Below are 13,116 nucleotides of genomic sequence, written 5' to 3' on the forward strand. Positions count from 1 at the left end.
ATTTAAGCCAGGTATTTGCAGGATAGCTCTGCTATACCGGAATGGGGGACAGAGTAGTCCTGCAGGGAGTGGCTGTCGTGGCAGACCCAGATTGTTGAAGCCACAACACTGCTATTTACCTGATCCAGGGGAGGAGGCGGTGAAGTTGCCACTGCACAAAAACGAATCACAATAAAAGCTTTTAGAACAAAATGGTTGGGAGAAACTGTCAAACTGATTCCACTGCCAGAGGCAGAAAATCTGGTGCCCTGAACTGAAGGGCAGAGTTTAGTTCTAGAGGCTCCAGCAACACTGGACAACTTCCAAATTCCACAGATGGAGGGTATTAGTCCATGAGTAATGAATGAGGAGAGAAGCTGTGCAACAGAATTCCCTCTCACCATGTGGATTGTTACAGTAATAAAGGGTGAAAATGATTTAGAAACCAAACCAGCGTAAGTAAGTAACATTTATTTTACATAGAACAATCTCCAAAGAATACATTTAAAAACGGATTTTATTGCATTTATTTACTGATTTTATTTATTTTTGTACAAAAAAAGACAGGCACAATTTAAGTATTCTAATATCTCAAGTAATTAAAAAAACAACTGATCACTATTCAGCTTGCCCCTTTGCCCCTTAAATTAAAAGGCTGGGAGTAGAAAGTTTTACTTACCCGAGGCAGTAGTGCACTTTTATTTAGTAGGAATAAAATCACAAAATATATTTTGTACAAGTAAATGTTATTGTAACTTTATAATTACCTATAAAATTTTATTTCAAATTGCACAGGAGTTTGCTTTACAGTTGACAATTGCCAGAAAATAGGCTTAGCATTTAACTATTTGCCAAAAATATCCCTTAGAAACAAATTAGGATTTCTTTCAGAGAATACTTCAGAAGTCTAATAAGAACTATATTATGTAACTTGGATAATTTAAAAATATAATGTTTTCATAGGAAGAAGTGTATATATTTATGCCATTGAACTAAATTTATTTTCTGCCTACTTTAAAAACCAGCCCTCCCCTCTGGCCCCGAAATAGCTGAGTGTCACTAAATAATGATATACTGTCCAATCAAAGTTCCAACACCACAGTGAAATCTGGAAGTGTTTAAATTAATCTATTTTCTAATTTACTACTGCAGTATCAAATGATTAAAAAGGCACATAAGTATATTCTTCTGAACAGTTTGGTCTTTTTTTGACATCAAAAACATCCAATGATAGCAACCGCAAACAAATGTTTAAAAGCAAAAATACTGAACAGACATTCCTATTGATTTGATGCAGAGTCCACAATAGCTTCAATCTTCATTTTCCGTAGAATTTCTTATTCAACAGGAATATGAGCAGGTTTACATTCACTTTAGCTTTATCAAACATTTTCATTACAGCCACACCTTCATATTGCATCTGAAGCAAATCCTGCAATTAAGAATTAAAAAAAAAATTAGTCTTGGCTTGGGTTCACACTTTAGGATTCTCAATTTGAAAAATAAAAGCAACAATTCTGGTGCATTTATTTATCAGTCTAGAGCCTCAAGAGCTAGAGGCTTCACAGCTGAAGTGACATTTAGTAGCTAATTTTTGACACACTTACTGTATAGTCATACATACAAACTAAAATTATCCCCCTCTACATACCCAATCTCAACCTGATCTAAATATCCTACCTCAGTAACACTGTTACTTCCCCCCACCATTATACTATGCTGCTCCAATAGTTTATGAGCAATCAGAAAGGGTAGATTTTTAGGTCCAATAGAACAAATTTAAACTTTACCTGGAAATGGAGTTCCACTTTTTCCATCTGAACACCCAAGAATTTTGCTTTGATTTCAAAGTCACCGATTTCTTCACCAGGTGTGATGTCAAACATAACATTTTTAAACCTTAAAAAAAATTGGATATATAAATGTATGCCACACAATTTCACATGATTAAGAAACAATAGAGAAAGCCACGAAAACAAAATCTGTACTATAAGCACTGGCATTTTCCTTTTCCCGAGCACAGTATGGACTCATGACAAGTATGTAATCTGAAACCATGGGTATTACTACTGCCCCTGTGCCCAACAGTAGCAGAATCTGGGAGACTCCAGGACAGCTTCTGGTTTGGAGCAGAAATCAGTAGCGCAGAGTTGGGTATTTTCTTAGGCTATATTTACACTCAAAGTGCTTTACAGTATAGGAATACAAGCATACTATACCAGCAGAGTGCTCCTGGTGTGGATTCAGGAACACTGGCAAAGCTGTGTTTTCTACTCGTATAATAAAACCACCTCCCATGAGTAGAACAAGCATACCAGTAAAAGCATACCAGAGTTTTGGTGGTATAACTGCATCTACAATAGGGGTGTCTGCCAGCACAGCTGCATCAGTAAGGGATCACACCCCTGACTAACAGTGCTATGCCAGAAGAAGTCTGCAGTGTAGCATGGCTATAGGGTAATTTATTTACAAAATGTACACACAAGTTCTTTTTCCTTAAAGGGAAGAGGTAACAAGTGCCTAAATGACCCCTAGCCGGCAAGCTGTTAACTCTCTTTGCCATAACAGGACATGGTCTTATTGACTATACAGATTTAGCTTCCATCAGATCCATCATCATCAGGGGATCTCCCAATAGACACTGAAGCAATAATGGAAGTTAGTGTCTCCATCCTGAACTGATCTCTCTTCTCTGATCTGTTCAGCTTTTTAAGAGCCAAAGGAGCGTGAACCACTGCTGATCTTAAAATTAGTACGTGTAATATAAAGTAGAGCAAAAAACACGTTTCATCTTTAGGGAAAAGGTCTTTTTAGCTTTATGTACCAGGACATTTGGGTCCTGGCATATCAGGTGGCTATCTGTGAGGCTCTGAAGACACATGAGTCATTGAAGTCCTTCTGAGAGTGGCCTCTATCTTTCCATCTACCAGGGCATTTGAGAAATTATCCTTCCCTTAGGAAGAGATGCTAAGACACCATGTCCTTTGCCAAGGATGTTATTGCTACATCAGCCTCAGGGGAGCTAGAAAACACTGTTAAGATGCTAGAACCAGGTAGAATTTCAGGACTTAAATAGCCTTTTCCCCTTTTGTTGGGAATTTCCCACTCCTTCCCCAATGACTTCAATGGAGCAACGTAGCAGGGGGATGGAAAGTTCTCTCTGTTTTGGATGAGTAATAGCTGTCCTTAGTTTTAGCTTAGTAAGGCTTTCTCTGGCTACATCTTGATGGTGTCCTCAACCTTCCTCTCCATGGTTTCAAACATGCCTGAAAAAAAGAACTTCTCATGCTGTTTTAACTTTGGGTTTTTCACAAAACCAGGAATTTTCAAACAAAGCTCCTTCTTTGGAGGAGAAACTGGAGCTCATGGAAGATGAAGATCTAGGGTGCTTTGTGGTTTGTCCTTTGTATTTTCTGGTGTTTGGCTTCTTTAAAAAATATGTATTCATTTTGCCTTTCGGAATGAAGTTTCATTCCGATTGGGGGCCCACTATTCCATTATACTTGGGGCTTTTGAGGTTTAGCTCATGTGAAGGGAAGGAGGGAGGGTTGAGCTTTTGCGCTCCTCAACCTTGAATATATTATTGGAAAGGAAATGCAAAGAAGCATCCTCCTAAGGGACTGGATTCTCCTCTTTAAAAGAAGGCTAACTGGAAAATATGCCAGACTCCTTGCTCTTGACAATAACTCACTTAAGTGAACAGGAAGGAACTCTAGAATTTCTTTTTTGAAGTAGACCGGACCAGTTCATTGTGAGGTGTTAAATTAACAAGTCCCCCCCAATTTCCCTCAAAGAATCCCTGATTAATACCACAGGGGTTCTAACAAGCCTCACCACCAATATGAACTGACCCATCCTTGCTGAAATGGATCTGAAGGAGTCTTGACTAGGGTGTGAGGAAGAATGCAGGGACCTCAACATGTCATTGCAATGCTGCATCATTTTCTTTAGAAAAGCAAAGGCCCATGGACCTTTGAAAAGTGTGACAGAGCTGTCTTTTCTATAGCTTCTGAAAAAGATCTCCTCACAAATGAAGCACTCCTTGATTTTCAGTTTGTTCTCCTTGGCTTGCTCAGTATGATAGAACTCAGCAGGAATGAAAGCACCCTGAAAATTTTTTGGTCCTCTACGGGAGAAAGGGTGAGAGAAAGGTGAGATATTTTGCTTGCAGCTGTCCCAAACAGAGCTATGAAACCTAGGATATTAGGTAATGTGGGAGACTTCAAAAACCAATTCTGTTTGCACTGCCAAAGGACGAGGGTGGAAGGAAGCACAGAGAAGCCACGTGTGACCTGTCTCTGGTATTTGCAGGAAGAGAGCTGAAGCCCAAGTGTCTCAGGAGGAGGTAGAGGACAGGATCCAGAAGCTTCAAAACTGAATTATTTTCACTAATGGCAATTTCAGCATAATGCCTGCTTTACTCAAAAGTTTATTAAAATGATTACTCAGTGGATGAAAATGCAGTAGCTGTTCAGCAAGTCAGCTGTATCAGCGCTTATTAAATTACTTTAAATGGAACATCTAGAAGTTAGCTATAATGTTGCAAAAATATATGATGCCTAGTCTCAAAAATAAGTCATTAAGTAGCAAACTACAAAGACAGCAGGGAAAAAGTTTATTAGGATACGCAACTGTAATTTCCCTTCCTAATGTATAAAAACCTCTACAGTAATGTGAGGAAAAAAGAATGCTGACATTTCTGAACTTTTACCAAAACAGTGACTGGTTAAAGAGTTGTCAAGTTCCTTGGCTCTTGTCATACTCACTGGTTGGTTTGAAGATCTTCAATTTCTAGAATGACGCCTTTTTCATGTAGTCTTGCTGCTGTGTACTTTAGTGACGTGTGCTTAAGTTTTTTGCTTCCCTTCTCTTCTACTTTTCCATCTAATTTAATTGACCTCCGAGAATTTCTGTGGATGAAAAAAGTTTGTAGTTAATCCACCACCAAACACATTTCTCTTTCACACTTATTTCTTTCCTTTTCTCCATAGTTCTTTGCAAAGGAATGGCTAACAAAGAGTTTAGTTCTTCCTTCACTCCTGTGTGTTCTTCTGAAGGCTCTTGTTAACTGTAACCAACTTTCACATTAAAAAAAAAAATCATCACTAGAAAGGAACAAAATGGAAGAAAAAAGAAAAGGAACAGATCTGAGCTTTACTGGAATTACTATTAGACACAGAAAAATTATGAGACGTTTTGTCTGTATAATTACATATTTTTGTAAAGATTTTCAGCTCTGAAAGCTTAAATTTTAGCATCTGGTTGTACTTAACTTATAGTAAGATGTAAAGTGATAGAAGTGACAATAGATTTTCTTGTTAAAAAAAAAATCCTTCTCCCTTAAAGAGCCCACAACTTAGGTCAATAAAACTTTACATTGTGCAATCTTAGTTGTGGCTTTAACTCATGAGTAACGCAGTAATCCAGAAGTGAGTTATGCAGATCATCCCAGACAAGTGTCAAATATTTGCATCACAAAGCACATTTTAGCAAAGAAATATTTTAATAAGTTAGTACTATTTTATATCCCTCCACCTTCAAGCAAGTTGCCTCAGAGTGAGGAGGAAAATAATAGTGATGCCCCAATGCAATGTTGCACATGGAGTTTGCACATGAGTACTCCTACTGAAACTCCAATTAAACTTTCCAATTTAAGACCAATAAATTGAAAACATACCTCTATCAGACTTTTTTTTTTTTTTTTAAAAAGACTTTTTAAAAGGAGGCTTCAAAGAAATTATCATCACTGTCACCTTTTCACTGTGTAGTTAGTTATTCAACAGTTAGTGACAATTCTGGTTCACTTTTTACATGTGAATTATACTCAAATTTGCAACGAAGGATGAAGCCCTCCACTTACATCAATGGCATTAGGAACGCTCTTTAGATATTAAAAAGAAATCTTTCAACTCACTTTCTTGTTAAGTTGTCTAAGCAGGTTTTTATATAGGTGTTGTAATAATTTACTTGATCTTCATAAAATGTTGTCTTGGATTGAAGTGCAGACAGAGTCTGTTGGAGTTTCACTAATTCAGCTTTTCGATGATGTCGGTATCTTCTTTGATTTCGTATGTCCTAAGGTAAAAAGTTTTGAATTGAATTGTTTTATTGAATAATAAATTGATTTGAATTTTTTAAATAAAATTTCCTCACAAACCACCACCAAAATCTGTTCAATGTTTCTATGACTGAATAGTAACTTATTGCTCACTCATTTACTGGGGAAAAACCATAAATTATAATATTGCACTTGCTCATATGTCCCAGAAGTGGTTTTTTAAAGTGTTGATACAAAACCTACGTGTACAAAGTATAGCAATTTAGTTCTGCAATATGGATAATGACATCCCTAATCCATTTATGTGCAATTTAGTCAGCTGCTTATAAAAGCATATTTCTTTTATCATTTATAATTATTTCTGCCTATTATGCTGAAGGGAGAGTCCGTGTTCCAGCAAATAAACCGTTATTTGATGACCATTGAAAATTAGTTAAGAAAATCCACAAAAACTTTATGGTATGTTATTTCTTCCAATACACTGATGCTACAGGTAGAGACTTAGTCAGCTTCTTCACTCCAGTGTACAGAATTTACAAACAGTGGTGAGGACCAAGTGAGTAAACAGGTCAGATTTTAAGAGAGACAAATATTTGGGATAGGGTGAAAAGCCACTGATAGTTCTGACTCAGAGTTCTAGGACATTGCAGAATATAAAAGATTTATCTATTCATGTGATGCTTATTTTTAGGTCTTTAAAGCACAATAAAAACTGTTACTTATTACAACTGTGGTTCTTCGAGATGTTGTAGTCCGTGTGGATCCCACTGTAGGTGCGCATGTCCCTTGTGTGTCCAATTGGAGTCTTGATTAGCAGTGCCTGGGGCCACACATGTGTTCTATGCTCCCATGCAAGGGCATAAAGGGTGGAACAGCCACAATCTCCCTCAGGTCCCCACAATCAAAACCCTGCGTTGCTAAAGTCTCAAAGTGGAGTTTGAGAGCTGGTCATAGGATCCACATGGACATCATCTTGAAAAAAAGACTGTTACTCACCGTTGCATAGAATCACAGGGTTACAAGGGACCGCAAGGGTCATCCAGTCCAGTGGTTCTCAGCATTTTTTCATTTGTGGGCCCCCTTAATTTTTTTAATGTCCAAAGGGATCTGCCCCGCCATTTTAGACAGTCTGCAGACCCCTGAGGCCCACGGACCACATGTTGAAAACCCCTATTCTAGGGTAATGACAACTTTCCGTGGATTCCTTAGAGATAGCCTGCAGACCCTGATGGGTCCATGGACCACAGGTTGAGAACCACTGATCTAGTTTAACCCCCTAACAACATGCAGGATTTCTCATAACTGTTCAAGATATGTTGCACAGGTCCATTATGCTGTAGATTTATGTGCATTTTGTGCACTGGTGCTGGAGTGTTTTCCCCAGCAGTATGCATAAAGACCCCACCCACTGCTAAACTCCTCATACTCCAAAGCCAGGATACAAAGGCTAAAGCATCAGGGAAGGAAGGTGGGTTGTATAATGGACATATGCAACATATCTTGAAGAACAGTTATGAGAGGGTGAGTAACCATTTTGTCTTCTGAGTGCTTACATATGTCCATTACATTACTAGCAATTCCCAAGCTGATACTCCAAGAGGCAGGGCACAGAGTCTCACTGGAAAAGGGACTGCAGGACCACTTGCCTAACATTTGCATCTTCCTGTGATGCAGCAGACTGTGAGTTATGCCTGGCAAATGTATGACTACAAAAGACCACTACGCTGCTCTACAGAGGTCCATAACTGGGACACGTGCCACAAATGCTGCTGAGGTCAAATGAGCTCTGGTCTAGTGCACTGAGTGTGTCAGGAGACATTACTCCTTTGGCAACACAACACAGCTGGTGATCCATTCTGAGAGCCTGTGAGTAGTCATCAGGTGGCCTCTCATACGTTCTTCATAAGATGAAAAACTGGGAAGACACCCCCAAAAGGCTTTGTCCGACCTAGCTAAAAACACCAATGCTTGAATGTCCATGGTATGGAGCTCCTCCTCCTCCTTATGCATAAGCAATTTTGGGAAGAAACCTGGTAGGCAGGTAGACTAATTCAACTTGAAATGGGATACCATATTCAAGAGGAATCTGTGGTGAGGTCTCAGCTGAACCTTTTCTTGGTAGAACACTGTAGGGTGGATTCGTGACCAATGCATTCAGCTCTCCCACCCTCCTGGAAGAGGTAATGGCTGCTAAGGTGGTTCCCTTTGCAGTCAGGTGTAGAAACAAGCACAATGGTAAAGGCTCAAAAGGAGGATCCATAAGCACAGACACCACTAGATTTAAAACCAGAAAAACGTTGGGTCTCTGACAAACATTCACACCTGGTAGTGATTAGGTGAGCAAAGGCTGACGGATCTATGTGAGGGTGAAATGCTGAGATGGCCACCAAATGTCCCTAATGGAGCTAAGAGCTAGACCTGACTCCTTAAGACACAAAAGATAGTCCAGAATTGATTAAATCTTCATCTGAGTCAGAGCCACATCACCGAAGGCTGCTGAGATGGAAAACACATTTTCATTAACTCAGCTAAATAGCTCTTCTGGATGGCTTTCCGCTATTAAGGAGCGCATTCTAGAGTGCCACTGAGCAATGTGCCTGTTCTGCATTCAACCATGCCGTAAGGTGCAGCACTTACAAGTCTGGGTGCAACATCCACCCATTGGCTGTGTGTCAGAAGGTCTCAGATTACTGCTAACGAAGGTTCATGAGTGGACAGTTTGCAGAGGTGCAAATACGTCTATCTTGGCCAGGCTGAAGCTATAAGGATAATTCTGCCCTGATCTTGATTGAGCTTGAGAACGACCTTGAGGATAAATTGGAGAGAGTCCAGCGAAGGGCAACAAAAATGATTAGGGGACTGGAACACATGAGTTCTGAGGAGAGGCTGAGGGAGCTGGGATTGTTTAGCCTGCAGAAGAGAAGAATGAGGGGAGATTTGATAGCTGCTTTCAACTACCTGAAAGGGGGTTCCAAAGAGGATGGCTCTAGACTGTTCTCAATGGTAGCAGATGACAGAACGAGGAGTAATGGTCTCAAGTTGCAGTGGGGGAAGTTTAGATTGGATATTAGGAAAAACTTTTTCACTAGGAGGGTGGTGAAACACTGGAATGCGTTACCTAGGGAGGTGGTAGAATCTCCTTCCTTAGAGGTTTTTAAGGTCAGGCTTGACAAAGCCCTGGCTGGGATGATTTAACTGGGAATTGGTCCTGCTTCGAGCAGGGGGTTGGACTAGATGACCTTCAGGGGTCCCTTCCAACCCTGAGATTCTACGATTCTTTGACCCTGGAAATAAAGGGTATTGGCAGGTATGCACAGAGGAGCTTTGTTTCTCAGAAACAGGAAAGCATCTGATATTGATCCTGGGCTGTGATCCACCCTGGAACAGAAGGAGGACTACTTCCTGTTCCTTCGAGTTGCAGACAGATGTACGGACAGGAAATCCTGTACACAGAACATACCAGTTAGAACGCTTGAGTTGAGTGACCGTTAGTGTTCCAAATTGAAGGACTTCCCCAGGGTAATTGCCAGACCACCTGAAAGCCTGGCAGGTGTGATGCATTGAGATTGACAAAGCTCTGAATGCACCAGTTCCACAACTTGACTGCCTCCTAACAGAGGCTGTCTGACATGGCACCCCAATGCTTGTTCACATAAAACACTGCTGTGTTGGCGTTGAATAGGCTTGCCCTAAATGTGTGGCAGGAACTGCCAATATACACAGAATACTGCATGCACTTTGAGGACATTTATGTGTAACCTGAGCTCTAAGGTCACCCAGATGCATTCCCCAACCCACAGCTGAGGCATCCATTACCAAAGTCATGATAGGGATAGGGAGAGAGAAAAGAACTCCCCTACACAGGGAGTCTTGCCTCATGACAGTACTTTGTCAGGGATGCACATCAGCTTGTCTAGATAATGAATCTGAGGGCAATAAAATGATTTGAGCCATGCCTGAAAATCTTTCAGGTACAGCCTGGCATTAGGGGTGGACCTATGTGAATGCTGCCCTATCACTTAAAAGTCTGAGGGAATTCCTCACAGTGGTCTGAGGATGATCATTGAGGATCACACTGAGCTCCCCTATAGTACGAAATCTGGAATAAGGCAGGAAAACCTGGCTGAGGTCAAATCCAAGACTGACCTGATGAGTTCTATTGTCTCTGCAGAAGTTGACTTTTCATTGTTCAATTTCAGGCCTAGGACATTGAACAGAGACAGGATCTGAGGGACCATGGCCCTGAGATCTGTGGCAAGCATCACCAACCTGAAACTGAGGTGGTGTGTGTATTTGTTCTGTTTACTCAGGTCTAGGATAGGACAAAGACCACCTTTCCTCTGCAGAAGAAGAAAATATTGGGAGAAGAAGCTTTCCCCCCTGAGCTCGTGATACCTCTTCTATGAGTCCTAGATGAAGCAACAAGGCCATTTCGTTGCAATGTTAATGTGACAAGGGCCCCCTGCAACTTCCTTTAGGTCATCTTTCAGTTCCTCCCTACTGTCCCGTAGGAGCTTGGTTAGGAAGAACTTCATCTTTCATGTAATAGTTACATTTTGTGAATGGGGCCTGACAGTTCACGATAAGGAGCTGTACTGAAGCAAAGGAATAAGATTTCCACCTGAAGAGATTCCATTTCTCAGAGTCCTCTTTTGGGGTGACCTTTGCAGATCTGAATTTGTGTATAATATCAGTTCCACAAGGAACCCTGGGTTATGTTAGCCATGAGGAATTCACAGCCTTGGCATGATATTTGGTACCTTTTCTCCATCCTCTTGAATATAGCAGGAAGAGCGGCCAAGGTCTGCCAAAAAGTCCCTTCACCAGCTAGTGTATATTGTTGTTAATGAGGACGACAATCCTGGTAGAGGATGATAAATTTAGGATGTCGGAGTTTATGGGCCTTTTCCCAGATTACTAAGGTTGTGATGTCCAGGGTCTGTGGGACTGGGGTTGAAAGGTCCTACAACACTTTAAAGTAGCCCAGTGCGAATGTTGTGGCTAGTGTTACTGTTTCATCTAGTGACAATGATGACTTCTGACGGAGAAGGAGGTTGATGGCGTTCCTCCTGTTTAGCCTCAATCTGTTTGTGGAGGTTATCTGTCTCTGGCATGGAAGGCCAGGCCATTGCTGCCACTGGGAAGTGAGATCTCTTCTTTTGTGATACATGAAGGGGATCTGCTCTGAGACATGCACACTGTACAGGTGTTGGCTGGGTTGAAGTTGATGAACTCACTGCCATTCATGTTTTGCCTATGATGGGGAGCCTCCAGCACTTTCTGTGAGGTTCTCCCCCTTTTTGACATTGTGAATCAATGGCTCAGGGACAGCAACAAGGAGTATATTTCCTCCAATGGGGGTGCCATAGTGTACGTGACATCGGTGCCCAGGGAGGTGCTGTCAATAGTTGTCTCTGTGTGGAGGAGGTCTCAGATGTGGATATCTACTCCTCTACCAGTATGTACGTCAGCACTGTGATGAGTTCACCAGTGTGTTTGTAAGGCACGCAATGCAACCTGTTCCAAGATCAGTACCAGGCCACTCCTTCCCTGTGCCGCACTAGCGCCTCCCACTCTTGAAGCAACAGAGGACTTGGAGGATTTCTCTCTAGAGGGCTAGTATTTTGGTCCATCCTTTTGAGGCACTCACTGGTTTCAGTCTTGCTACCACAGGCAGTAAGAGGGAACTGCGGGAGGGTGGAGACCGCATGAGAGCTCAAGGTGTTACAGGGTCCACGCAGAGCCTGAAGGATGCTGCTATTCAAAGACTCCAGCTGCACAAGAGGCACACAGACGCCTACAGCGGGATCTGCACCAGTTCATACTTGAAGGATAAAAACTAGATTACTCTTAAAAACATCCATCCCTCAACCTTGGATATTAATTATGTTGATTAAAAAAAACCAAACTAAAGTACCATAACACAAATTAATAATTAAAAAAATGTCAGCAGCTTTAAAATGATCAATTCAGAGTGGGCTCTGCCAGCCACCTAAAAAAAAACTTCCCACCCATTTTCTCTCGGAAGCATTCCCTACACCTACTTCAAAAGCCCTCATAAACAGATGTCTTCTGCAGCAGGCCTGGAAAGTTATCCGATGTGGACTATTTCAGAAAAGGGAGGGAGCGAGTTCCGGGATCTCAAAGATGATGCCCTGCCAGATGCCCCCTACCACACCTTTTGTAACAAGGAGGTTGCAGCTTGACCACAACTTTCTGATTACAACTGTGGCAGTATGGCAGCATGGGGAGAGGAAATCCCTCAGTTATGGTATCAGAAATCACATTAGAAAACATATCTTGCTATGTGTATTTGCAATCATAATCAACCTTTTACCTTTTCAAAAAAGCATGTGTCTCATGACAATAGCTGATGCAAATTAATATATTTTCACATTAACTACATACACTAAATGGAGAATGAAGAAAAGGAGTACTTGTGGCACCTTAGAGACTAACCAATTTATTTGAGCATGAGCTTTTGTGAGCTACAGCCAAGGTGCCACAAGTACTCCTTTTCTTTTTGCAAAGACAGACTAACACGGCTGTTACTCTGAAACCTGTCATTATAAATGGAGAATATGAGCAAGAATGGGGATTTCGATTTGGGTCAAGATGGTTGGTTGCTACAAGCCTAACTCTTTACTGAGATAATGGAGAACACCACCCTCCTTTACTGTTTTTCATCATCGCTGCAGCTATTTTGCCTTATGCCAAAGGTATGTAAGGAAATCCTTTTTCTGACTGCTATTTTTAGTTGGTTTCTTAATAACTTTTAAGCTCTGTAAAAATGAAAACCAGTGATTACTCAAAACATTGTGCTTTGAAAGAATTGTTTAATTTTAAAATGGGAAAAAAGTAGCTTACCCTCTCGCATTAGCACCTGCCATTTGTGGTGTATGTTTATCGATACCAATAAAAGAGCTACATAAAAATATCCAGAGTATTAGAGATGGCCAGTTACTCTTCATCACTTGTGTAGTGTGGATAATAGAGGAAAAGTGCACACCCTTGCACATTATTCAGCTCAAGCAATCATGTATTTGAGTATTTTAGCAACTAAATTTATTTCCTCACTT

The 13,116-nt window shown here is 40.9% G+C and overlaps 1 protein-coding gene across 3 annotated transcripts in view; it reads right to left on the minus strand.

The window, feature by feature from the left end:
• Window positions 1-435: 435 nt before the first annotated feature.
• IQGAP2 (IQ motif containing GTPase activating protein 2) overlaps window positions 436-13,116 on the minus strand; it is a 242,355-nt gene continuing 229,674 nt past the window's right edge. For all 3 annotated transcript variants that reach the window (XM_048851522.2, XM_048851521.2, XM_048851523.2), the window contains 4 exons: window positions 5,894-6,054; window positions 4,746-4,889; window positions 1,770-1,878; window positions 436-1,411 (listed from right to left, as the gene is read on the minus strand). In XM_048851522.2, the coding sequence (XP_048707479.1) occupies window positions 1,298-1,411; window positions 1,770-1,878; window positions 4,746-4,889; window positions 5,894-6,054 (528 nt within the window). In that variant the 3' untranslated portion in view covers window positions 436-1,297. The remainder of the gene's footprint in view (window positions 1,412-1,769; window positions 1,879-4,745; window positions 4,890-5,893; window positions 6,055-13,116) is intronic.

Source organism: Caretta caretta, chromosome 5, assembly GCF_965140235.1.
Source record: "Caretta caretta isolate rCarCar2 chromosome 5, rCarCar1.hap1, whole genome shotgun sequence".
NCBI classification, from domain to species: Eukaryota; Metazoa; Chordata; order Testudines; family Cheloniidae; genus Caretta; species Caretta caretta.